The 26787-nt window shown below is 36.4% G+C and overlaps 2 protein-coding genes across 2 annotated transcripts; both read right to left on the reverse strand.

Moving 5' to 3' along the window:
* Nucleotides 1-10329: 10329 nt before the first annotated feature.
* LOC127807159 (protein PHLOEM PROTEIN 2-LIKE A10-like) lies at nucleotides 10330-12062 on the reverse strand. The gene has a single exon (XM_052344818.1). It carries the CDS (start codon nucleotides 11732-11734, stop codon nucleotides 10475-10477), a length of 1260 nt encoding a protein of 419 aa, XP_052200778.1. The 5' UTR covers nucleotides 11735-12062; the 3' UTR covers nucleotides 10330-10474.
* A 3974-nt stretch (nucleotides 12063-16036) lies between these two features.
* Nucleotides 16037-26785, reverse strand: LOC127807842 (uncharacterized). Its single transcript, XM_052345987.1, has 3 exons — nucleotides 26048-26785; nucleotides 17763-17950; nucleotides 16037-17059 (listed from the first exon to the last, which is right to left on the reverse strand). Exons 1-3 carry the CDS (start codon nucleotides 26658-26660, stop codon nucleotides 16499-16501), a joined length of 1362 nt encoding a protein of 453 aa, XP_052201947.1. The 5' UTR covers nucleotides 26661-26785; the 3' UTR covers nucleotides 16037-16498.
* Nucleotides 26786-26787: the final 2 nt, after the last annotated feature.

Raw genomic sequence — 26787 nt, forward strand, 5'->3', positions numbered from 1 at the left:
AAAAGATACACCCAAACATATGAGATAAACTACCAAGAAACCTTTGCCCTGGTAGCTAAGATAAACACAATGAGAATTCTTTTGCCCTCAGCAGCTAACTTTAATTGGCTTTTATAACAATTTAATGTGAAAAATGCATTCTTGCACAGAGAGCCCCTAGGGTTCAACAGAAACATAGTTGGAAACAAGGTTAGCAAACTCAAGAAGACACTATATGGCTAGGAACAATCACTAAGAGTTTGGTTAGGGAGATTTTCCAAGGTAATGCAAGCCTTGTGGTACAAGCCAAGCTAAGGGGATCACACCTATTCATAAAACACACTTGGGTTCAGGTTCAGTTATTGCTCTTGTTTTTATGTTGATGACATTATAGTGATAGGAAATGATAAAAATAAGAGGCATAACTTGGGAAAATGTTTTTAGTTTCTGCTTTTGTTGTTTATGTTGATAACATTATAGTGATATGAAATTATGAAAAGGAGAGATAGAACTTGGGAATAAGTTTTTAGTTACTTCTCTTGTTATTTATGTTGATGACATTATAGTGACAATAAATGATAAAAATAAGAGACAAAACTTAGGAACTGGGGAATTTGAAATATTTTCTAGGTATTCAAGTGGCACGGTCTATACAAGGGATATTTATATCCCAACATAAGTATATCATTGATCTTTTGTGAGACATAGGAAAATTAGCTTGCAAACCATCAAACATCTCAATTGATCCTAATCACAAACTTGGTGAAGTAAAGAGAGACATGGCCACAGACAAATAAGCATATCAGAGATTGATTGGCATGCTAATTTACCTATCTCACACACGAACTACACATAGTTTATGCAATTAGTGTAGTGAGCTAATTCATGCACAAACCCAAAGAACTTCACCTGCAAGCAATCTATAAAATTTGCACTACCTTAAGGGAACCTTAAGAAAGGGGATTATATTCAAGAAAAGTGACACAAACTCACCCTAGATACCTACATTGATACTAATTAGGCAAGCTCAATGGTTGATAAGAGGTCCACGATGGGATACTGCATTTTCATGGAAGGAAACTTAGTTACATGGAGGAGCAAAAAAGTAGAATGTCATGGAAAGATCAAGTGCAAAATTAGAATTTTGAGCGATGGCACAAGGTATATGTGAGCTACTATAGTTGAAGATTATTTTGGAAGATCTAAGACTCAAGTGGGATGGTTCTATGAAACTTTATTGTGACAATAAGTTTGCAATCAACATTGCACATAATCCTATGCGGCATAACAAAACAAAACACATTGAGGTTGATTGACATTTTATTAAAGAGAGGTTGGACAATGGTCTTATTCGCACCTCTCATGTACTGAGTGAATCACAGTTAGCAAATGTCCTAACCAAGGGACTCAATAGTTCGGTCTTTCACAAGATTATAATTAAGGTAAGAATGTACAATGTCTATTCACTAGTTTGAGAGAGAGTGTCGAGCATCAAGGAGGGAGATAAGATGTAATTAGTCAATATTCTGTAGGGAATTAAGGTTGTAATTAGGCTATGATTATGTCTCTATTATTGTAAATACATGATTACCCCAATTAAGAGATTAAGAGATTTGTTTCTATATCTATGTAAGCATCTACTGTGTATATACTCCTACTGATTCAATGAATAAAAGACAAAAAATTCTACCATAATTTTCCATAGTGGTATAGTTAGTAGGCGGTGTAATGTAGCCTAGGAATTTATATGGGATTAAGAAAGTGAGAATAATGAGACGAGTGATTATGTGGAAGGAGTCCACCTCCTTGGACAAAATTTTCATATATCTAGCTAGCCCTAAATATGAAGTAAAATGCCAGAAGATATTAAGACTAAATAAACTTTATCAAACTCTACTAATAGTACATAGATAACCCCTATTTATAGACTCCTTTAGGTTATAAACTAGACTTATCAAAATTAATTGACTTTTTGTGACTGCACAAACACTTAGCAACGAGAATCAACTTTCCCAAGATTCACTAATTGATTGATTTAGTGGGTAGGCTGAAGGACTAAACTTCTACAAAATATCTAGAATCTTAATTCACAAATTAAAAGGATATTTATAATTATTCTCCATTAATTCCCCTTTACCTAGCAAAACTAGTCTTCGATGAGTGAAAAACTTTGTATGCGTTGTAGAGCTCTAGACTATGCCATTGAAAATCAATTGTAATAATCCAAGTACCTCACTAGGAATTTCATATAACTCCCATGCCTTGTAAAGACACACTCATCGAGGATATCTTCAGTAACCTCACTAGGTTTTAATAGCTTAAGATGTCTAGGATCATTAGTATTGTCCTTAGCTCTATAGTATTGGTTGAGATCCTTCATATTGAATATAGGAGTGATGTTACTCCTTTATTAATTCTAACAAATAATTGTTGCTTTCAAGGTGTCTTAGCATCCTTGTATTGCAAGCTTTTAAAATGCACCTTTTGGAAATTATTTAGGCCTTAGACTTGCATAACTTTCTCCTTGAAATGCATCACTTCTTTTGTGAAAATTTGCATTCGATTTGTATTGTTGGTTTCTCATAATCTTCTTTCTAATTTCTTCATGAAGATTGTGAATGTGTGTAATAAACTCTTCTTCTTAGCTAGATCTAACGAGTAGTGATGTAAGGTCAATAGGTTGTCATGGCTTTAACCTGTCACTATTTCAAATAGGGATTGATTTGTGCTTCTATTAGAAGAACTATTATAGGCAAATTTTGATTAGACACCTTAACAAATCACCCAAACTTCGATTGATAACCCTTATTTGTCCATCGTTGCAGATGGTACACACTAGAAAACTTAAGTTTGATCCCCACGATTTTCCAGTCTTCCGAAAGTAAGATATAAAGTTTACATCACAACTAATAACTATGGTCTTTGGAAGACCATGCAACCTCATTACTTCACGAAAAAAGAGGTAAGCAATCTTGAAGGAATATGATGTCTTAAAGTGGACCGTTTTGGAGAGTCTATCCACAACAACAAAGATTGAGTTAAACCCTTGTGATGTCTTTGGGAGACCTAGAACAAAATCCATGGATAAACCCTCCCAACCTATTGTTATATAACATGAGTTAAACCCTTGTTATATATGAGTAGTGGCGTATATAACATAAAATTTTGCTTCTTTTCTTTAGAAATTTGACAAATATGACATTGACATGTAATCTTTTCGGCATCACACCTTACTAGAGGCCAATAATAGAGATCTTCCATCAAATTAGCGATCTTGTCTCTTCCAAAATGTTTAGCCAGTCCTCTCGAATGTACCTCGCACACAACAAAGGTATTTGGCAAACACAATAAATTTTCATAGAAAAGATAACAATCTTTGATACAGAAATAAGAACGCTTACCAACTTGGAAGGCTTGTAAGTCTGTTAGATTATCTCCAAATATTCATTAGTTGAACACTCATCCTTTAATTCTCCAAAACCAGTCTCCTTCACTAACATAATAATGAGCAATGTTGTCTTTCTACTAAGAGCATCTGCTACCTTATTCTCCACACCTAAGCATTGCTTAATGGCAAAGTTAAATTGATGCAAATATGCACTCCATTTGGCAAGTTTAGCATTTAGATGTTTATGGGAATTAAGGTACCTTAAAGTCTCATGGTCTGCATTAAAAAAAAAAAAAAACAATTTCCTTCTAGGAAAGATAACATTTCCAATGCTTTACAACTTGCACAACAACATAAAACTCAAGGTTGTAAGTAGAGTACCTTTTTTGTAGTTTTTTAACATAGAAAGCAATAGAAGGCCCCTCCTGGTTAAGAATTACCCCAATTCCTATATGTGATGCATCACAAGACAACTTAAATACTTTGTCAAAGTCTGGGAATCTCTTTACTTAGCTCACCACCAATGTAAAAAGAATGTCACCCTCTCTCTTACTTTCCCCTTCAAATTGCTTGAATGATAATTTGTTGATTGCCTTTGTTGCTAGTTATTTTGCTTATGCCTCTTCATTCTTCGTAGGCAATATCTTGATCTTCTTTTCATTGCAAGTAAAAGTATTAAGTATTGGTTTTATCACCGTGAGTCGCTTTTTGTCACATTGCCACGATCGTCCTAGCTAGTAAAATGTGTGCAACCTTCATTGGAATAACATCACACTTAAAGAGTCACTTTATAATGATCAGATCGAGAATGTCACCAAACTTTGTTTAGTGACTAGAAGGGATGTGTTATTGATCCCAGCAACCTTATAAGGCTCTAGATGTTCTTGACATTTCCAGTTCACTTTTTCTACAAGATCTTGAGAAACGACAGTGGCATAACTTCCACCATCAATAACTAGCTTGACCATCTCCATACTTAACATTAGCATGAAAGTGTTAGTTTGAGGCCACTTGTCCTCAGGAAAGTCCTTAAGTGTTGCAAGGATCTGTTACATCACCGCCGTCACTTGTTCCACTCCTTCAACCTTTTCCATATCATCTTGCATCGAAAGGTGTTTGTTCATCATCCTTTTGTTGATCAACTTCTCCATTTTCAAAAAGACTCAATTTTTTTGCTAGACATATAGAAGCAAAATGGCCTTTGCCTCCACATTTAAAGCATTCAATATCTAGTCCTCTTCTTGGGACTTTCTCCGACTATTTTTCTTTTAAAATCAAAATTTGCTGACTTATTGTTTTCAAACACTAGCATTGATCTTTGTTTGTTTAACGGCTAGAGCTATTTTCTTTATTAAATACTCCCCTACTTATTGTTGACTTGATTTTGATGATGTTTTTTTATGAGTGTTTTCTCAAAATTTTAATAAATATTGCTTGAATCTTGACTTGAACTACTTTAAACATCTGATTTTGATGACCCTCAAAGTGCTAGGTCAAAGCTTTAAAAGAGCCTTAAAAGAAAGAAAAATGTATGAGCATTCTTGATCATTGAAATCCAAGAAAAATTGACTTCTTTTCTAAGGCTGTCGACTAATTTTTCAAATTTAAGAAAAACTGTCAACCAATTTTTTTCATGTTGCATTTGTAGGAAATGTGTTAAAAAAAATGTTGAAAACCGATCCAAAATTATAATTCCACACCAGAGGACCGAAAAGTTTGGCTAGAAAAAAACATGAGATGGTAATATTGTAAATCTTGATGTATAGTATGGATTTTTATTTTAATCTGTAACATTTATGTGAAATTGTCCCAAATTACAGGAACTTGACACTAGCCATCTACGTGAGCAGGCATTCATAGTATATTGCAACTTATAAGAAGAGGAAGGACTCTTTTGTGAATGAAGAAGCTAGATCCATAACTGTAAGTATATTTTTGTATCATAATTTAAATATTTTTGCATTTACTTTAATTGCATAAACAAATTTTTGTCCACAAAGGGTGTTTATTGATTTAAGTATTCAACTTTGATTTTTAATGCATGCATATGGGATAAAATATCTGAGATTGAGAGTCAGAATAGCTCTTCACAACCAGTCTCAAAAGAAGATTCACCTGCTAGGTTGCTAAAAAAAAAAAAACAAAAATCAGGCCAAGTCCAAAAATTTGGGCTTCGGTCCCAATCTTTCTCAAGTTTTTGGGACCACTTATAGATTTGGTGGGATGTCTTTGTCTTTTAATGGTACTACTCCTCTACTTTCTACTACCAACAAGCGTAGACAGAAGTCCAAAGCACTAAAGAAAATGTTCATAGTTTGGAAGCACAATTAGACACCAGTAAATATAAGGTATAGACTTTGTATAGCACAATTAGACATGAGCAATCAAAAGGTGCAGACTTTAGGTGATGGCTTAAGTTTTCAGAAACTTTGTGGGGAATATGTTGCTAGAGTTTGTTGTTGTTGTACTAAAACATGTGATATGTTAATATGTTAAATTTTAATGTATGAATATTCATTATTGCAAGGCTTAAGTGATTATTTATGTGTTTCTTCCCAAAATGGATTTTTGATATATCTTTTAGGTTTAGTACACATCTATCAGAGTATAATGTTATTAATTTCAACCACTAAACAAGCAAAGTGGGGACTTCTTACCAGGGGTGAGGTGTTCTTTTGGTGCCAATCACAACCTTCTTGAGTCACAGTAACCTCTAGACCAGTAGATATCTCCATTTGAAGAACTTAAATATGAAAACATACATTTAACTTGTTATATTTTACAAATACTTTTAACTTTAGTCTACTTTTACACTCTTCATTTGCCTTTTGATTGAACTTTAACGTATTTTAAACTTTTTTTTTTTTTGGATGTTTAATGTATGTTGGATATTTGTGATTTGATAATTAAACAGATTTGAGATATTATTTTTATGAGTTACGTATACAGTGATAAGTTATTTGTTTTGGGACCCCAACAAACAAACAGAACAATTATGAGTTTTGAAAATTTGAATAATGCTACTTACACATTCAAGTTGACACCCATATTAACACCCCATTATTCAATAACCAATACAACCCTCATTAAATCATTCAAGTAAGGGGTATATTTGTAATTGATTAATGAAGTGTCAACATGAGTATTAACCTGATTGTGGAAGTAACATCTAGAAAATTTAGTGGCAATTTCAAATCATCTATAAATAAGAAAACAACATTGGTTTTAATTTAGCAGCAGTTTATGACCGTCGTAAAAATAATAAAATTTTAAAATTTAATTAAAATTAAATTTAGCTAGTTCTTAAACCATCACAAAAAATCATTTTTTAAAAATATATATAGCAGCAATTCAAAACCATCACTAAGATAAATAAATATGTTACAAAATTAATTAAAATTAAATATAATAGAGGTTAAAAATCATTGCTAAAATAATTAGCTATTTTTAAAAATTAATTAATGTTAAATATAGTGACACTTTCCAACCGTCGTTATAAGTAAGTAAAAATTAAAAAACTATGTTATTTTCTAATTTAGTGATGGTTTTTGAATTGCTGCAAAAATAAATTTAAATTAAAAATAATAGTGACAAAATGTAAATGGACACTAAACGGCCAAAAAATAACTTCAGCCTAATCTGCGACAATTTTGAGAACTGCTGCTAAATGTTTTGGGGATGGTTAAAACAGCGGCAAAATACTCATTTTCCTGTAGTGATATATCTAATAAAGTAAAATGCCAATAACACATTAAAACTGAATAAACTTCATTAAACTCTGGTAAAAGTACATAAAAAAAAAAAAACCCTATTTATAGACCTTTTAGGTTATTGGACTCTTATCAAACTTAACAAAGGACTTTTGATTGACTTTTTGACTGCTTTTGACTGCAAAGACCCCTAGTTGGAATTAACTTCCTCAAGACTCTTTGATTGACTGATTTAATGGATAGGTTGAAGGACCAAAGTGCTTCAAAATATTTAGAATCTTAATTAACAAAATAAGAAAAGCATTTCTTATTATTATTCTCCATCATGGTGTGTGTGATCGTTCACTTGGTGTAGACCTAAAGACTAGTGGTGGTCATGGATTCTCATTGTTATAAAAAATATTAATTAAAAAGAAAAAAATCCAAAGGATTGACAGTCATCCAACTAAGAAAGTGTTTGTTTAACCATATAAAATCAGCAATTTATACATGGTCATGGTGTACCAGTGTGCCTATTGCCCTTGTAAATATAGCTGGCTATTCTATCGATTTTTAATAACACTACGAAAAAGCTGGTGATATTAAGAGAGAAAATCAATGTGATGAATACCATAGGGAGTATAGAAAGTTACCTGGTATTCTCCTACCCAAAATGAAGTTCTTCCTTCCTCTTTATGGTCTTGGTCACCATGGACCGTATCTGTCAAAGTCAGAGAACAAACCACAAAAAGGAGGTTTTCCAGCTGTTTGTTTAAATAACATCGACCCCAATCGCATCTTCCTTCTCATTGATCTACCTGTTCATGATGGGAAAAACTAGGAATTGAATTTTGCCTGCAACTGCCATTGAATCTCTAGATTCTGCTCAATTGATCATCAAATAAGTAATCAGATCAATATATGTAACATAGCATCAGCTCAGCTTCAGTTCCTTCCCAGAAGAAGAAAGTAGTAAAATTACACAACCAGGGGAGAAAAAGAGAAGGGAGAAATTTACCAGAAAAAAGAGGAGCAAACATCTATTATCTGTAACATAAAAAACGAACTTTACTGGTCACTTATCTCTTCCAAGAATCACAGAGACGTACAAGGGTGTTGCTGCCATTTCTACACCAGAAGAAGCTTGTCACTTCACTTGGTTCGACCCTGAATAGAAGTCGGTCTAGAAAACCAGCATATTTTGAATACACTCATTAATGGAACTGCACCTCCCTCCCCCCCTCCCCCCCTCCCCACTCCCTCCTGCTACAAACTTCCATCATTTCATTTTCACCTAAATCGGAGAAGTGATTGTAAAAATTCCTTGTGATTGATAATTACTAGCTATCTTTACGTATCAAGATGTTTATTACAAATTGTGATTGATACGTACATATCACCTAAATTCAGCCAAAAACATCAGTTTAATTTCCATCCCAGATCTTCATATATACGTGTAGGTCATTGAAATGCTCACCAAATGTGTAATAACCACTGACTTTGTTGAGGCTAGCATGAAAAAGGAGTTCTCTAACAGAGAAAAGGGTAGGGAACCATGAAGATCTATTTAAATTCATGATGATGTCCTGGAAAACAATGTGAAGCCCAAAACAGAATTGAATTTCCTGTGGGATAGAATAAAGCCAAACTAGAATTCAGCTCTCTGATGGCATGCCTTGTCTTTTAGAGACCATTCTCATTACAGTAAAAGCAATCAGTCTCCTTGTCCTAGTCAATTAACCTAAAGGCAGCTAAAACATATTCACTGGCAGTGCCGGAACAAACCCTCCATCCTAAAGCACCAAACCACAATACCCACTATTCCTGTATTCAAGCCCAGGGGCTTAGGCATGCTTATCCTGCCTCTTGAGATGGATGAAATTACTAGTTTACACTAATGCAAAGAATTTCAACTAGCCACAAGGTGGCATTCAGTCATTCACTTCCATTCCAGACTAGCACATTGGTAAAGAAGGAACTTAAACTAAAGCATTTCACAAGTCGTTGATTCATGATCGTCATTTTTATCCATGAGCATGCTCATTTTGTCTATAGGCCATTCCATCAAGATTTTTTTTTTTTTTTTTTTTTCTCATCTTCTTTTACCCTTTTGCTACAAACTTCACTCCATCTACTCATCTCACAAGTTTGTCTATTAGTCTTTTCTCACATGTTTAAACTATCTTAATTATGTTTCATGCACACTATCTTCAGTAGACGCCACTATCATCTCATTTTTAAAGAAGACATTGAAAGCCTTGCCAAGGTTATACAAAGAAAGATTTCCATATAGGATATTTGAACCTACATAGTCACAAACAAGAAAATGGACAAAGAAAAATGGTGTCGCAGGTGTACAGTTCACAACAGTCTAGGAGCCAGCCATTGGGCACCAGAAACTACAACCTTGTAGAAGATTATAAATGCAACAGTATAAGCTTCAAGGCCGCTAGAATAAACAAAAAGCTGCAAGATTATTTTAAAAGCTTAATCCTTTATAACTGCATTAAACATAATTGTAAAGGAATCACATCATATGAAGAAAATAATTAGCTAACGTAAGCAGTCTAACAGGTGAAACAAAAACAGTTTTCCAAAGTGCTTCATTTGGGAACAAAGCCGTCCATCATATCATGATTGAAAATGAAAGCTATATCTCAAATTCTATGTTGCTTTATGCTTAACACATCTCCAATAATGGCAAACTAGCAACTAAATTCACACGGTTAATCTATATATGTAGTCATACCCAATGCAATTGTATGAAATTATTCTTTCTTCAGAAACCTGAAATAAAGAGCTCCATCCTCTCTAAACCAGAAAAAGAAGACAGAAAGCGCAAAAGAACTTTCTTTCATTTCAGCTGAGAAAAAAATCAAGACATTTCTGTACACCTGAGGCCATTTATGCTTAGCTTAGAAAATCATGACATGCCACCATAACCACGCTAGGAAGCCAATTGCTACACATTGAGACCTTTCCTCAAAGAAGGCCAACAAATTGGGCCAGAGCATGATTTTGATTTGCAAATATTTTCCAGGTTTGCCTGATTCTTTAGAACGCTGACCAAGGATTGAAGTACTCTTCCAGCATCTCTCTCATAAATTACAGGGCAATATAAATGATGCACTTGCAAAAAATATCTTGGTTCCCTTTTATTCTTAGCAAATTTTTTGATATTGAAAGCAAATGATAACACCGCCAATTGAAAACTGTAAGTCATAGAAGACAGCAGAGTAAACTCGGTATTCCCAGAACCTAAAACTTTGGTCATTGAAGAAATAAGCAAATGTTTTAACATTTATGCTTGAAAGTAGAACCAAGATGCACACAAGCATCCTTAATTTCGTTCCCTAAAATTCCATTTCACTAACTTCCTTTTCCATATACAAGAATTTTGCAATAATAGATCATGGATTCAAGCAGGCAACAAAACCCTAGAACCACCAAGTATATGTAAGTACAGAGCAAGGCATACAGTAACAATAACAGAAGACTTGGCGCCAACATATCTGATGACTTCTAGCCCCCTATCCAAAACCTCATCATGAACAACATTAAGACTTCTTTTAAGACCATCTGATAGCTTCCACAAGAAGAACTCCACGAGAGATCTAATTGTTTCAAATGTCACCCTCCCCGTTACATCAAGCACAAATCTCCTGTTGCTTGGAACCGCCAACGTGGATGAAACAGTATTCACCCACCCACCATCCTGAATCCCATTGCATGTGCTTCTCTCTTTTAGTTTTGTTGAAGGAGGAGATACTGGCTCGGGAACCTCCTCCATCATTCTACTCGAGCTGGAGTCCAGATTAGACTTTGAACTCGTCAATACTTCATGAGAAGTTTTGATGAGCGTCTCCACTGCCCCGTTACAAATTGAAACCAGAAAGTCTCTCACCTTGGCTTGGTGCTTAGGATTGGTCAAGCCAGAGAACATTTCATCATAGAAGTTGATATCCATCGTTTTATCCAGATAAACAGCAACGGCTGTGCTTACAAACGTCTGGATGGAATCAGCAATGAGTACTTTACACTTGTCGTCCGAAACAACATTTAACCAACTTGGCAAAGATGACGAATTCGACCCAGAATTGGCTGCACTGACTAACCCATTCCCATCCGACCCTTCCCGGGATTGGGCAGATTGGCCATTTGAGTAGAAGGCCAAAACCAAATTCCTAGCAAAGCTGCCAACAACCACGGAAACGAATCCAGTCCCAGCAGTAGACATCAGCTTATCCATAACCTGATCAGAAAAACCCGAATTCGGACCTACTTCAACCCCGTTCCTCGTCTCCGCTCGGTAACCGCGTAAAACCCCAACTGTCATGGCTTCGGAAACCCTAATTAGCGACCCCGAGAACTCATCCGACCTCGCAATTTTAGACAATTGCTTCAAGCTATTGGGAATCTGGTCGGAATCAGACTGCAAGAACTCCTTCAAGTCCTTGGAGACAACGTCGATGGTGTCCGCAGAATCGGAGACCATCTCAGCGATCGAAATCAAAGCTCCCAAGAGCTTGAAAAGGCGCTCCCGCTTCCTCGCCACGTAGGGCAAGTGGTAGAGCTTGTAAGCGCCATAACTCGAAGCTCCAAACAGAGCAAAAGTGATGAGCCATTTCTTCTTCCTTCGGGAGAAATCCAATCCCTTGTTGACCAGTTGACGATCCATGCAGTGCAATTTGCACGCCCTAAGTTCAAACCGCAGAGAGCCGAACTTTAGGCTTTCGAACTATATTGAAGGGATAGTGAGATTAGGGATCGAGGAAACTAGGGTTTCGTTATCTTGGAAGAGAGAGAGAGAGAGAGAGAGAGAGAGAGTAAATTGGCGAAACCAACAATCAATACGATGGTTCAGGTTCTTCATAAACTCGTTTCGTACGAACAACCTGCGCGAACTTGACGACACATCAAACGAACTGTCTCAACCGCAGAGAGAGAGAGGGGGTCTCTGCCAACTGAAAGAAGAAGAAGAAGCAGTTCTGGTAATTTACACCGGCCAAAATGGACGAGAAGAAAATGCAAATAAATTAAAGCAAAAGTTAAGGCTGTGATTGGTGGTCTTGAAATCGTGTGGAAGCGAAGCGGAAGGCCAATACCAAACCTTGTTTTTTTCTTTTTCTTTTATATATATATATATATATTGCATTTGATCTCCTTTAACTAAATAAAAAAATAATAATAATATTATACAAACTATTTTTTAACTTATATATTTATCCATAAATTCCACGTGACGTGACCCTTGAAGTTGCGTGGAAAAGGCATCAAGGGTTCTTTATAAATGCCATCTATTTATATTGATTTTATTTATTTAGTATACGACCTACACATACGCATTATCTGTCTTACACACCTAAGAATGTTCAATTAATCTGGGATCAATCCAATTTGGAATCAAAATTGGCAAAAGATTTAGATCAAATAAGCATAAGACCAAATTAGATATATCTAATTTGAATATAGTGCATATACTATTGTAGTATATATAATGTATATATACATTGTTGCATGTCTTTATATAGTAATACACACAACAATGCATCTACTGTTATCTTTAGACAGTCTTCGGTCCAAAATTGGGACCATGCCTGATCAAAAATTGATTTTTTTTTAATTTTTCAAATCAAAAGTCCAAACTCATTTGATCTAAGATCCAACTAAATTTTTCAATCTAACTCGAATTTGAACACCCTTACACACACCATGTCCACCATTGATGAGTTTTAAACTCATCGCCATCATGGATGGGTTCTCATAACCCAAAGAGAAAGAGAGCAACAAAAGAAGAACAAGATGTTAGTGACATCATAACCCAACCTTTCTATGCAAAGTGATGGGGAATGAAATGAAAACCTCAATGGGGGTTCTCAATTGAACCTCATTATTAGCTAGGGTTGTGTGTGTACGTGTTAGAGAGGGGGATAGATGAAAATTCTACCATGGCTAAGGTTTTTAAGGAGATACAGATAAAAACATGCAAAGAGAGAAATAGAAACGAATTGAGGAAACCTTGTTAATGGGTTTCTATCAACCCATCATTGGTTGGAGATTTCAACAATGCCATCATTAATGAAATTTCCAAGAAGAGAGAAAGAAGGTAGAACTAGCAAGCTAACAAGGGTCACAGATTACTAATTCATTTAGTAGTAGCGGATGATGAACTCTATTACCATTGGATGGGGCTCAATATTTCCTACTATGTTGACTCCTAAGTAAGGAGGGCACAAGAAGGCATGGCAAAGGATTGCTCGGGAACTTGAGTACAAACATGAAATAACCCCTAGCCCCATGGTGGGTGCCAAAATGATGTTGGTAGGAAGGGCACCAGGCACACTAAATATTAGATTCTTACAAGAGTGGACTTTTATTCCCCCGAAAACTTTTGACTATCAAGTTAATAATCAAGAAAAAGCTATTGCGAGGGTCAAAATCCCATGTAAGTTCAAAAGTGTGTTTTATTTACCTACTAGGGATTGTACCATTTACATAAATTAAACATTCAATGGGTGAGCAAGATCTTTAACGAGATCATTCTCCATGATTGTCGATCGAGATCCCTACTAGTAACTGACCCAAGATTGCTAGGTTATGAAACAGTGTGTTTGTGATGCACATAATATCTTTGAGTGATCGAGGGAGAGCGTGACACGCGATGATTAATTCTTCAAGGAAAGAAGTTATAGAGATCGCTCCATAAATAAGGGATCCCATCACTACTTAATAGCTTTAACTTCTTTATTATTCATATTTAAAATAAATTTAATATTTTTATGTATTTAGTTATTCTTTATTAATAATTATTTTGTTATTAAATTTTATTATATAAGTTTGATTGCCCTATTAATTTTGTCTAATTTCATTTTTGACACACATAAAAGAGATTTAGAAAGATTTATTGCTATCACCACCACCCGAGACGAATTTAGGGGGGTAAGCATAGGCTACAGCCCCCCCCCCCCCCAATTTGCAAAGTAAATCGACCCATTTAGGGAGAAGATGGTTGAAATGATTTATAAATCTGGAACCAATCCTTTCCTAGATCTACTCTTAGATATGCCCTGATCACCACAAAAAATAATAATAATTAAATAATATGATTATCATCATTTTCCCTTTCTTTTATCTCATAGCAGAAACCAACCCTCTATTATATTTTAATTATGGGGATGTAATTTATGCATTAAAGAAATAAAAAAAATAACTAAAATAAAAGAGAAAAGAAAAGGTCATATAATGTGTTTTCTCTTGATCTGTTCTCACCAAACACTGCCCAAGAGAAAGGGTGGTTAAGTGGACACGTAGGAAACTGCGTGGTATTTGCTACGTGAGCACGCTGACGCTGCTGATTGTCCAATCAAAATGGAAAAATAGAAAAATAGCTGAGTTGTTGACTCTTGACTTCATCCCATCCCAGCCCGCCGTGGATGACTTGAAAATTTGGTTTTGGCTCTCCTCTTTCCTTCATTATTACCATTTTAGCAATCTTTCCAAGCAGCTTCTCTACTAATTAACTGCCCCCTCCCCAACGGCGTGTAAAAAAAATTGATTCAGTCCATAATATTTAAAGACAGTTAGTACTATGGAAGAGTTTTGAATTTAATTTGAATAAAATTAATTAAACACTAAATCGTACCGACCCAATCTCGCCCCCAACCTTAGCCCAACCCTAGTGCTGCACCAGTCTGTAACAATATCATTACAACCGTATGTTGAATATTCTTGCACCCACTCAAGATTTTATCCTCATTAATGCCAGATCTTATCCTTATTAATGAGTGTCTCATCGATACTATACTACTATCAAGAAGTCTCGTCGACATTGGATATCTAGTCCTATTACCCTGCAAACACATGATACATGCATACAGAATGACCTCTCATCTTTTTATGTAAATTAGTTCTTTCTAGAGTCGAGATATGTTTTTCTCTAATCTACTGATACTCTGTTATTTTACCCTCTTAGTTACTTGAGCGTCGGAGTACTTGTAGGTACCAACCATCCCCCGAAATTCATTTTCTGCCATTGCGAACTCACATCCGACCACCTCCCTTTTGAACTCAAAAGGAACAAACACCAATTTTGATTTTGCAAATGCCAAACCCTATTGGGTTTGATTTTGTTTCATAATTTTGTAATCCCGAACCTGCTACCAAAAAGAATATATATATATATATGTAAGAGAAAGGCATGCCAAAAAATACATTATCACCCTTAAGAGGAAGAGATGGGTTGTTGGGAGGCAATCATAGGATGAAAATGAGAGAGAAAAAGGAAGCAAGAGATACAAGGCTAAAATGGTCTATTTATGTAATAAATTAACAACAAAGGTATTTAGTGTCATTTATTTCTGATATATTAAGGATGTCCTTATCGTTTAATCAAATTTATTTACTCTTAAATAATTTTTTCCCCCTTTTTTTAAGTAAAATAATTAAATAAGCATTTTCCTGTCATGGACTTAGATTAAAACAACTAGACTTTTGAAAATGAAAGGAGAATTAAAAGAGTACTCTAGGGTGTACCACCTATCTATAGTTTTACTTTTCGTGTTTATCTATAATGAATGCTTATCCAAATTTACAAAATACTTTATATTAATTAATCTTAATATAAAGTAGCTTCAGGCCACGTGGATTTGTGAACTTCAGCATACCATGGGTATATATATGTGTTGGTACAGCATCCATCCAACTTGATAGCTGTTAAAAATTTTCACAACCCTCTTTTTTTAACAAAATAATTTTCTTAATATATTCTTTTTAACCCAAAAGGGAAAACAAAAGATTTATTGAACATTGTACCGACTGCCGAGGTCATTTTAATAGTATATATATGAAGTACGTGAATCCAGTAGCAGTAGCAGAAAGAGTAATTGGACACTTACATAGTGACATTTTTTTGTACCTTATATTATGTTTCTGTGATCTATATGACGTCTAAGATTTCGTTTCTTATATATCTAGTGGACTGTGAGAATCAACTTTCTGTATAATAAATTAAGCAAATTTCTCTCTCTATGCAGCCTTTCTTCTCCAGACGCCAGAGAATAATATTCACCAACTTCAATTACAATCGAGGAAACAGCAAAAAGAAGAAAGAAAGAAAGAAAGAATCAATATCAATCTTCTAACTGATACTCTTGAGCCTTGGCTTCAAAAGTAACCCACTCTTCACACTCTTTTCACAATAGAGGTTGCCCCAACGAGCCAACTCAGATATACATGGCATGCTGTCTCCATTCCATACCATTCTAATACCTATGCAACCAAGCAGCATGTCCTTCCTTCACTGGCAACTTGGGTTGCCCACAGATCATGAAAAATGGAGCCCCCTGAATCACCACTGCAAAGCTACAACTGACAGAAATGTCAGACGCTTCTCGGGCCCCAATAGCGTGGTGAATCACTCCCTGACAAAACAGTGGTGCTCGTGCTAGCCGGAGCTATAACTTCTTGAGGCTTTGGCCGGTGTCTCTGAACCTGTCGAGACTACATTGGATTTCACAGGCATCGTGCAGTCGTCGTCAGCTTCAAGATCACTGAATGACACATCTTCATCATCTCCCAAGAGGGTCGCAGTGCCATCGTACCCATCTAAATCTGAATCTTCTTTAAGCCAATCATCATCCTCATCTTCATCGTCATCCTTATAATTCTGGACTACTGCTTTCAAGGATGGACCAGCCACGACATCCTTATCCTTCGTCTTTGTCAATGGCTCCTCTTCAATAACAGACTTGTCGACAACGTGGACCTCTGTACTTGCAACAGAGTACTTCTCAAACTCTCTGGTCACAGAGTAAGTAGGAGGTTCAAAAGCAAATGTCTGGACCGACATGTTTCCAGGATCTTCATCGGATGCAGCATCGTCTACTTTCTCCTGCCATGCATCACCACTATCTCTTAGGTACGAACTGCCCCTTCTAAGCCAGCCTGTTTCCTTTTTGGTTCGCTTTTGTAGTTCTTGCATCCACATAGCCCTTGCAGCCTCAACCTGCCAAGAAATACGTGATTAAATTCAGTCCTTTTGACATACAAGGAAGATTTAGCAACGTCTGTTACAAATAAATTTGTGTATTCCTTCAGAAAATAACCAATTGTCATAATCCAGTAATCCACCAACCTATGTAAGACTTTTCCAACAACTGCTCTATTTTTAGGCTAGTGAAGTAGAAATTATATCGAACATAGATAATTTCCAAACCTTCCCTCTATATACTATATACTAATATAATATAATATAAATCTTAAACATCATCGTAAAATTTCCAAACCTTCCCTCTATATACAAAGAACAAGTAAGCGACAACAACCTCAAAGTATTGACTACATGGATAATTTTACAAAGAGGTCTTGGAATTCAAAACATTAGTTCCAGCTTTGGAGTGACCAAACCCGGAAGTACAAAGACAAATTACAGAGCATTTACAAAGCAGTAGTTGATTGCTTGTCTTAAAAATGGGCTTGACATAGGTAAGAATCCTAAGATCAACCTTTTAAGTGGAATTTAGGGAATTATAATTTCATATCCAATGAAAAGAAGAAGCTTGAAAGAGTTATTTAAGCCTAGAGAAGAGGGGATCTTCATATGAGGGATTTAGACTTTTTTGACCTGAACACTAACCCCTCTGCTTGAGATGCAAGTATAAAGGCTTGAAGAATGTAACTCCCTAAAACTTCACAAAGGACCAACTTACCTGGGGTGTGGACAGGATTTCAGCATCATATTTATTGAGTCTGGAGTGCAAGAGAACAAAATAAACCTTCCAAAAGTAGCTCTCACTCATGTGAGCAGGGCAAAGTTCAATTCTGAGAGCAGCTAACCTACGGGTCAGATGTTGAATAGCCAACACATGCTTATGCTGTGCATCGGACAAATCAAAATCTGCAAAAAACAAAAAATGTACACCTATGACATAAATCATAATGTTGTCACTCTTCACAGAAAGAAACAAAGATGGTGAGTATAGAAAGAAACAAAGCTGTCAAAAGAAATTCAATCCAAAGATACTGCCTTGTCACATCTAATACTGTCACATCCCATTTAACAAGCTCAAAAACATTTTCATTGGGCACAGAAAACCAATGGTGAGTTGCACCCACTGTTTCATGCAATTGCAGTCAACTATGACATTCTCTCTTAGAAATTATCCTCAAGGCCATATACACATGAATGTCACATGTTAAGGCAAAACATAGATGCATTAATCCGATGTCATAGTTGGACTACAAACCTGGACAGATGCATGTTCAAATTGGTGGTTGCAGAAAGCGCAGCACAAGGTGACTAAAAAAGCTAAGTCATGAGTGGGGTGAGGACTGGCATCTACCTAAGGAGTCATGGGAATGTGCTGACTACTGGGGACAAAGCCATTGTTTTGAATCTCAATGACATGTTAACAGAAGTGCATGTGACAAACATGGACGAGGACGTGATGTGCTTACAGGACTAGTAAGCCGAGAGAGAGAGAGAGAGAGGACATCGGAAGCAATCTCTAAAGAATTTTAAGAAGCATCTTAAAATTCATTCTAAGACACACAAGCATTGATTTGGGATGCCTCTATGAAGAAAAGCCCTCCTAGAAGTTGTGATTAATTTTGATAAGAGTCTTTTTAGTAACTTTAATTATGTTAGGTTTTACTTATAATCTTTTCCTAATCTTATTATTAATAGTCTTAGATTTTATTTGGTTTCCTAACAGGAAAAGGAAGGATTTCCATTTTGTTTAGTTTCCTAATAGGATTGCATTTCCTAATCCTAGTAAGAATGGGGTACTATAACTCTATAAATACAATTGTAATCTCTCTTTCTCATTAATGAATGAATAAAATTTAGTTTTCTCTGAGCTTTGATGTTTTTTTGAATTGTGTGGTGCAATTCTAACCCTAAAAGTATGGAACTCTAGGTGTGATGCCTAGAAAATCTGCTCTCTCCTCTAATCTTTCAGTTTCAAATTCTGATTTTCGTAAACCTACTTCCAGCCCTGTTCTCAGCCCCCAAATCTCATCTTTTGAGCTAGATTTTGCCTCTAAATTGCCTACCAACCTATTATGTACCCATACCCTAGCTTTTTCAACAATTTTCCCAAGCATTACCCTCATAAGCCTCCATGTCCTGCATTAGAGAACCAACGAACAAGGTCAGTCCATTTTCTATATAATTCTATATGTAAATATAAAATACCAGACTAAGTTGCATCACACAAAAGAACCGATCTACAAAAGTTACAAGCATATCAACATAGGTCATACCATATCTGATGGCACATGGACCCCACATGAAATCAGAAACTTCCATTAGCATGACATAAGTGTATATGCATAAAACAAATTTATAGCTGTTTGGATTAGATGGAAAATCAAGGAGCAGAACTAATAGCCATATATATTAGCCAATTCGACTAGGTTTTCAAATATGCACATTTCAAAAAATCCTCAGACCAAGGAGGAGAAACATTGAACAATTCAAGTTCTAGAACAACAAAACAACTTTCAAATGCCAGGTTCCCTATTAAAGTGCATGAACACATACTCTAACTACCAGATGGCCGATCATAACAGTCATAATCATACTCCAGGTCACCAAAAACCCATGTATAACACTTATAACACCCTTACTGCAGAAATGATATTGGGACAAGTACTTAACAAGTGGGCCTATAAAAACATGGAAAACTAAACAACCCACAAGTATATTCAATAATACTTATCCCACACAATCATTTGTGAAGCAATATTGTTTCAATAACTTCCACTTTACTATTTAATAATAACCATAGAAGGCAATTTGATCTGAAAGTTGAATGCCTCACCTTGCCACTTTCCTAATGGGAAAGGCTTGGAGTTTAAATAATCAAGTAAATTAACCCACCCTAGTGACACTTGAAATCATCCGAATACCCTAATTTGTAAAATAATATAACCATACTCTTAGTAAAAATGCGGAGCCGAGCAGTTTTATTTAGTTCAGTAATTTATAATTTTCGTTCTGCTAAGATTTTATTTAGGGAATTTAGAGATTAGCATCAGTTGGTTTTATTAACTGTTTTAATTTTCAATAAAAAAAAAAATCAATAGATTATATAATAAAATGTAAGTCATATTATCTTATATATTAGATAGGAGTAGTTTTAGGTGTTTTAGAAGCTATACCAAGCCTATATATATGGTTTATTCATGTAATCCAAAATAATGGACGAGTATGAATAAAAGTTGAATATTTAAAAGGGCTTTGAGCTCTCTTTCTCCCCCTCTTTACTTTACCACATCAAGTTGGTATCAGAGCCTTAACTCCAATCCATCCTTGAAATTTGCTGCAAATCATAATTGTTCAACAGCCTTCAGCCATCATATTTCACCTCTATCAACAATGGCTGATTGGGAAATTTTTAGCAACAATCAAAAAGCCAAATCTGTCCATAAGTTCCAGCAACAAAAAGAAACAAGAAAGGGAGGAAGTTTTGCAACAAGGGAAAAAAGGAGCTGCTAAAGCAAGAAATTTTCCTTGAGAAAACACAGAATTCTTGAAAAGCTAGATATTGTTTTCTTGGAGCTACTCACAAACAATGGAATATCAAGATTCGTTGTACCAATTTTGAAAGAGGACCAATCTTATCCTTCAATAGCAGTGCTATAACTCTCCAAAGGAGAGTTCCAATCAATGGGCGAATGATGGACATAAGGAGTTCTATTTAATTCCAGATTTTTCATTTTCTTTATGTTAAGATTTTATTTAGGAAATATAGATATTAGAATCTTTTGATTATATCTTAATGTATTTAAATTTCTTAGTACTTTTAATAGATTCTGAAAGAGAATTTGTGAGGGTAAAGTCTTGTAACTGTATTTGTATGCGGTAGAATTTAAGTGGTATTAGGTAGGCGAAGTTTTGGAAGTTTTATTGAGCCTATAAATATGGCTTATACCTGTAATCCAGGATAAAAATTATAAGTATGAATGAAAGATGAATATTTTAAAGACCTTTGAGCCTCTTTTGCTTCGTGACAACAAAAAAGGAAGAGGAGAACATGAGAAAGGAGAGAAGAGAAAAGATGAACGAAGCAATGAAGAAGGGAAAGGGGGAGGACAAAAGAGAAGAAACAAGAAAAGGAAAAGAGAATAAGAACAAAGAGATGTAGCAGCAGAAAAAGAGAAGAACAAGAACACAAGGGAGAGAAGAGAAACTGCAGAGAAGAGCAAAGGAACAATGAAGATTTGTTTTTTTTTTTCCCTCTTTTTTTTTTGGGGGGGGGGGGGGGGGGCTACAAAGCCCTTCCAATATTCTGATGAGGTCACCGATCAAGACTCAGCACAAGGCCGATTCAACCAAACCGAAACAGTATCACCAAAATAGTAGTGCCATAATGTTATTTTAATACTTCTTAAATTTTAGAATTCTACTTGATTTAGGATTCTACTTTATATTTCTACTTGATTTAGGATTATATTTCATGTTTCTACTTGATTTAGGATTCTATTTTATGTTTCTACTTGATTTAGGATTCTACTTCATGTTTATTTAGGATTTATTTCTATTAGAATTCTAGTTGGATTTTGTTTACAAATATTAGATGGATTTGAATTAGCCAAATACTATAAATATACCTAAGATCTAGAGTTTGTAATCAAGTTTTTCTTAATCAAATTTCAGCAACCTATTTGGGTTTTCTTAGCAAAACAGTCTTGTTTTTATGTCTTCTTGAAAGCCAAGCTTCAGCCATTGAAGTTTGCTATTTCAAGGGTTTATTTTGGTGTGTTTTTTTCACACGCGCGCTACACGCTGCGTCATATTCATACTAAAAATTATTATTTCAGATTACAAGAATATGCCATATTTTTAGGCTTGATCACACTTTTAAAGCACCTAGAACTATTCTAAAATTTCTCCTATCTAATATGGTAACTTAATACCACTTAAATCCTACCACATTATAATTGGAAAGTACTAATAAAAACTAAAGGGAAGTCCCCGGCACACAAAACTACCCACTTTGCGAGGTTTGAGGGAGGATCGTATTTGTAGAGTTTTTCACAAAACTAACTCAACATAAGAATTTATATACTAAAATTCTCTTGGGATTATTTTCCCAACTAAAACCCTCCCCATCATGCCACATCAAGTAAAAACAGGGAGTAGGCAGGAAAGAACCCAAGGAACCACTATCATGGTTGCCAATTTTACATGGTAATAAAAATAGGAACTGCAACCTTAAATGGGAACCACTGTGCAGTTCCCAAAAATGGAACCACTGAATCACTAAGCTAGCAGTTCTCCTCTTGAACCATTGACTTAGCCAACAGTTTTCCCTTGGCTTTTCTAAGGCTCTGTACCTTCCCTTCAACTTTGATGATCTTGTTGTTGGCTAACCCCTTGAGAGCATGTAGGGAGATCTCCCCATTGTCCTCCCCTTCTAATTCCATTGGTTCTTCTGTTTCCTCTTCCTCTACCATAATTCCATCCTCCCCTTCAAGCAACAGCAATTGCCTCTTGCATTGATGTCTAGGGAAGTACCTATCCCTACATTTGAAACACAACCTTGTTTGCCTTCTCTGTTTGATCTTCTTTCCACCCTGCACTGTTGTAGAGTTAGCAAGGGTGGGGATCACCACCCCCCTTGATCCCTGGTTCACCTTGATCATTTCCTTGCCATACCCCCTATTCGCTGGTGACATAGTACCAATGATCATTCCCCTCGACTACTGTCTCTGTTTCTTCCTTATTACTTCCACCATTAACTCATGTAGCCTAGCACTCTTGGCCACTTGTTCCACGGTTCCAAGTTGTAGCATCTTCACCATGGGCCTAAGTTCTTCGCTCAACCCGCTCACGAAGCACAAAACAAAGTATGCTTCAGAGAGGTGTGGGTTGCAAGTGAGTATGAGGGACTTCAACTCCTCAAACCAGAGTTGGTAGGATTGTACTCCTCCTTGCTTAAGTTTCTTAATTCTTCTACTACATCCATACTATTTCTCTCCCCGAATCTCTCTCACAACTTTTTTGCAAATTCATCCCATGGACACTCCCCCTACCTTCAACTAGCCTTGATACCTGTCATCCCCACATCATTGAAATAATGTGCTAGAGCCACCCGGTGTCTTTCTAGCACATTATACCAATTGAACATCCATTTACACCTCCTCACCCACCACTGTGGGTTAATCCCATCAAACATAGAGATCTCTAATTTAAGCATTGAAAACCTCGACTAATTTGGAACAGTCGCTCCCTCTTGCAGTCGTTCTATTACATTCTCCTCTACTTCTATCGGATCCACCTCTATTTCTGAGGGGCCGACATTCGCATTACCCATTCTATGTTCGGTTAAGATCAATTCTGTCCTTTCTCTAGGAGGAAAGTCGAGGGAGATTCTTACTTGATTCTATCGAGTGAACATCACCATGAAACTCTAGAGCTAATCCTAGATCTGGTTTCCCACCTCATCTCTAATCTGCGAGATCGCTCCATCCAATCTCCTTTCCAATCCTTCCATGGAATTATCCATTTTCCTATACATCTCCATGATCGTCTCATGGTTCCTGGTTGATCCAATCTCCAACAATTCCACTCGATCTTGCAGATCCAAAACAGTTGAATTGAACTGTTGTAGTTGCGACTCCAAATTCTTCATGTGTGTCCCCTCCGCCATGGTGACTCCACCGAATTCTTGTCGGCCCGGGTCAAGCTCTAATACCAAATTGTCAGATCTCTCATCTGACACTAAATTGTCACTGATTGAATGTGATTCGAGAGAATTTTGTAAGGGAATGGAAAGAAACAGAGAGGGAAATGAAGAGAGAGAGAGAGGGGGGGGGGGGGAAGGGAGAATTTAGATCAATTTCAATTGAATTTCCAGATACCTTTAGGTGGCTTCAGTCCTTTATATATTGAATCCTTGTGCCTCAAATCCGCCAAAACTAAAAAGAGTACAACTGCATATAGCCTTCTCTAGGTACAAGTCACATCATCTATAACTACCTGACGCGTAAGTCACCCAAGCCATTAGAACATGACACAAGAGAAGGAAAATAAAGGGAAGTGAGGAAGAAATGGGAAGAGAGATAGGTGGGAAAGAGCATAAACCTCTTCCAAAATATTTAACAAATTTATCTTCAAAACTCCTTATCTTAGGTTACCTGAATAAGCCATGTTTTCAAGCTTGATAAAACTTTTAAAACATCTACAACTCTTCTAAAACTCCTCCTCCTAATATGGTAACCTAATACCACTTAAATCCTACCATACAATCTATTAAAATTCCTAATAAAAACTAAAACACATTTGGACAAAATGAAAAGAGTCTAATTCCTATATTTCCTATGTAAAATTTTAACATAATTATAACTACCAAATCCTCAATCAAATACGACTATCTCTGTCACTCTTTCTCCCCCTCCAACTCTCCTTTCTTCCTTCCACTTCTCTCGTCTCCTCTATTTTCTTCGACGACTCCTCTTCTCTAAATCTGCATAATCACTTATGCTCCTACATCTCTTTCTTCATGTTCTCTTTCCCCACTGCTTGCTTTTTTTCCTTCTTTTTTTCAATTGATTCATTTTCTCTTCTCTCTTCTCCTTCTCCTCCTCTTTTCTTTACCACATCAATATATTATTAAAAAGTATGCCTTTGTTCCCCTAAATTGCTACATCTTCTAAAATTATTTCTTTTCTATGTTATATAGTGTTAATACTTCTGTAATTTGTCTTCTAGATTAGATCATTGTTATTGTACTTCTGCAATTTGTCTTATGATATTGTTTTAACTTAAATTGATTGTGAGATTCTCTAACCCAACCAGCCCCAGTTAGCTTAGACAAGTAGAAGACTTATTGGCACAATAAGACACAATAAAGGGAACCACTTGGAAGATTGATGAAAGGTTTTCCATGATAAGGGTAGCATAATGTTTGGTCAATCCAATCCAAACCAATAACTACTCAATTATTATCCCTAATCATGTGGCATTTTGATTGTCTATCTAAAACTTATAATCAAACTGATCCCACTTGAATAAAACAGTTGAAAAGGGGGCACTGCCCCCTTGTCCCCACCCACGAAAAAAATTTGAAAAAAAAAAAAAAAGTAGAATCTGTAGCATTGCACTCTTCATTTTGTGATTGTATAATTTCATCGTTGAACCCAAAAGAACCTGCACTGGTCATTTTTTTCTTCTGAGAAGTCATATATTTATTTTATCAATACAAAACACACAAGTAAATGTTGAGGTGGATGTGTGGCCAAACAAGAAAGAAAAGAATTGGAAACAAACTTATGTATAACAAGGTTGGAGTAACACATATTGAAGATAAGACAAACGAGACATGATTAGAATTTTTTGAACAAATTTGAGATGAAAATCAATAGAGACACCTAAGGAGATTCAGAGTACCATAAGAATTTTCTTCATCATATGGTCTACTTCTTGCAGTGCTATACTTATGGTTGTAACCTGAGGAGAATTTAGTTTTTGATAAACTGGTGCTTTTTATGCAAGGAAAGTGGCAAGCTTGTTAATTCATAGCTTCTTCCCCATTTCTGACTAGAAAAGGTTGCAGTTTCCTTCCGCGTACTTTCTGTATTCAGTGCATCAGTGCAGGGTATAATTTATTTGGTTATTTATTTTTCTTATGTTTCTTGGAGTTGAGGTTCCCAGACCTTGATGCAGCACCATTTTGGCTCTCTCACCAGCCTTTAGAGTGTAGAGCATTCTATGCATAGAACAAGGGCTCTATCTTGTAATCCATGTTTTTTGACGTTCAGGCTCTGTACCTTTTTCTTTACTTTCTGCTCTTTATCATCTGCGTCACCTACATTAGTTTGTAGGTGTTGTGCTCGTCGCCCCCTTTACGTGGTGCTTTTTGATACATATTCGTTATCAAAAGGAGAGAGATAATTAGGCAACATTAGCTCAGTTCTAACGAACAAGTCATTTTGTAAGCTGTGATATTCCCAATGTTCGTAATCAGAAAGCACAACACTCACATACCATCAATGTCGTCTTCTTCCTCCAAAGGAAAATCCAACCATGTTTCTGGATGATGCGCGATATTCATTGCGAACGCTAACACCTCCTGGGTAATACCAACGGCATCCCGGATCGGATCGTCATCCTCCTCTTCGTATCGCGGAAAATTCGAACCCGTAATCCAAATTTCCGATTCCAATTGATCAGTTGACCGATCGGAAAATCCAGTCATAGATCCATCTCTGTCTGATCCAGGAGGTCGGGAAATTCCCACTGAACCCAGGCCATCCTCGCCGGAACATGACTGATCCGACGGCTCCTGCCGGACGCGGTCGGAAACCAGTCGATGGATGGGGCGGGACGCTGTTGCCGGACGAGGCGGCGGCGGCGGCGGAGGCGGTGCGAGAAAATTGGCGACGCCCCATAGTTGGCGAGTTAGGGTTTGCCTCAATTCGGATAGATCCTCTCTAACCCCACGGCCTGCTCGATCGTCGTCTTCTTCATCTTCGTCTTCGCTCTCGGTGTGCCGGTCGATTGGTGCGGCGTGGTGGTTGTCGTTGTCGGTTTGGTCTTCATCGTCGCCGTCGTCGTCGATTCGGAGGGAGTCGGCGATTGAGCGAGCCAACCATGACATTGCTCGGCTATGGCGGTATTTGAATGTGAATCAATGGGGCAACAGGTCAAGAGCCGACCAAGGCCGAGAGGAGGATTTTCGAAAAGCGAATACACAGCTGTGCTGTGCTGCTCCTCGACGATCAAAC

Source organism: Diospyros lotus, chromosome 8, assembly GCF_014633365.1.
Source record: "Diospyros lotus cultivar Yz01 chromosome 8, ASM1463336v1, whole genome shotgun sequence".
NCBI classification, from domain to species: domain Eukaryota; kingdom Viridiplantae; phylum Streptophyta; class Magnoliopsida; order Ericales; family Ebenaceae; genus Diospyros; species Diospyros lotus.

Coding starts and splice junctions, on each gene's coding strand:
- LOC127807842 (XM_052345987.1), bottom strand. CDS start 26,660: ATGTCATGGTTGGCTCGCTCAATCGCCGACTCCCTCCGAATCGACGAC. Junction 17,951..26,047: donor GGAAGAAGACGACATTGATG/GTATGTGAGTGT, acceptor TGTTTTTTGCAG/ATTTTGATTTGTCCGATGCA. Junction 17,060..17,762: donor AAATCCTGTCCACACCCCAG/GTAAGTTGGTCC, acceptor ATTTCTTGGCAG/GTTGAGGCTGCAAGGGCTAT.
- LOC127807159 (XM_052344818.1), bottom strand. CDS start 11,734: ATGGATCGTCAACTGGTCAACAAGGGATTGGATTTCTCCCGAAGGAAG.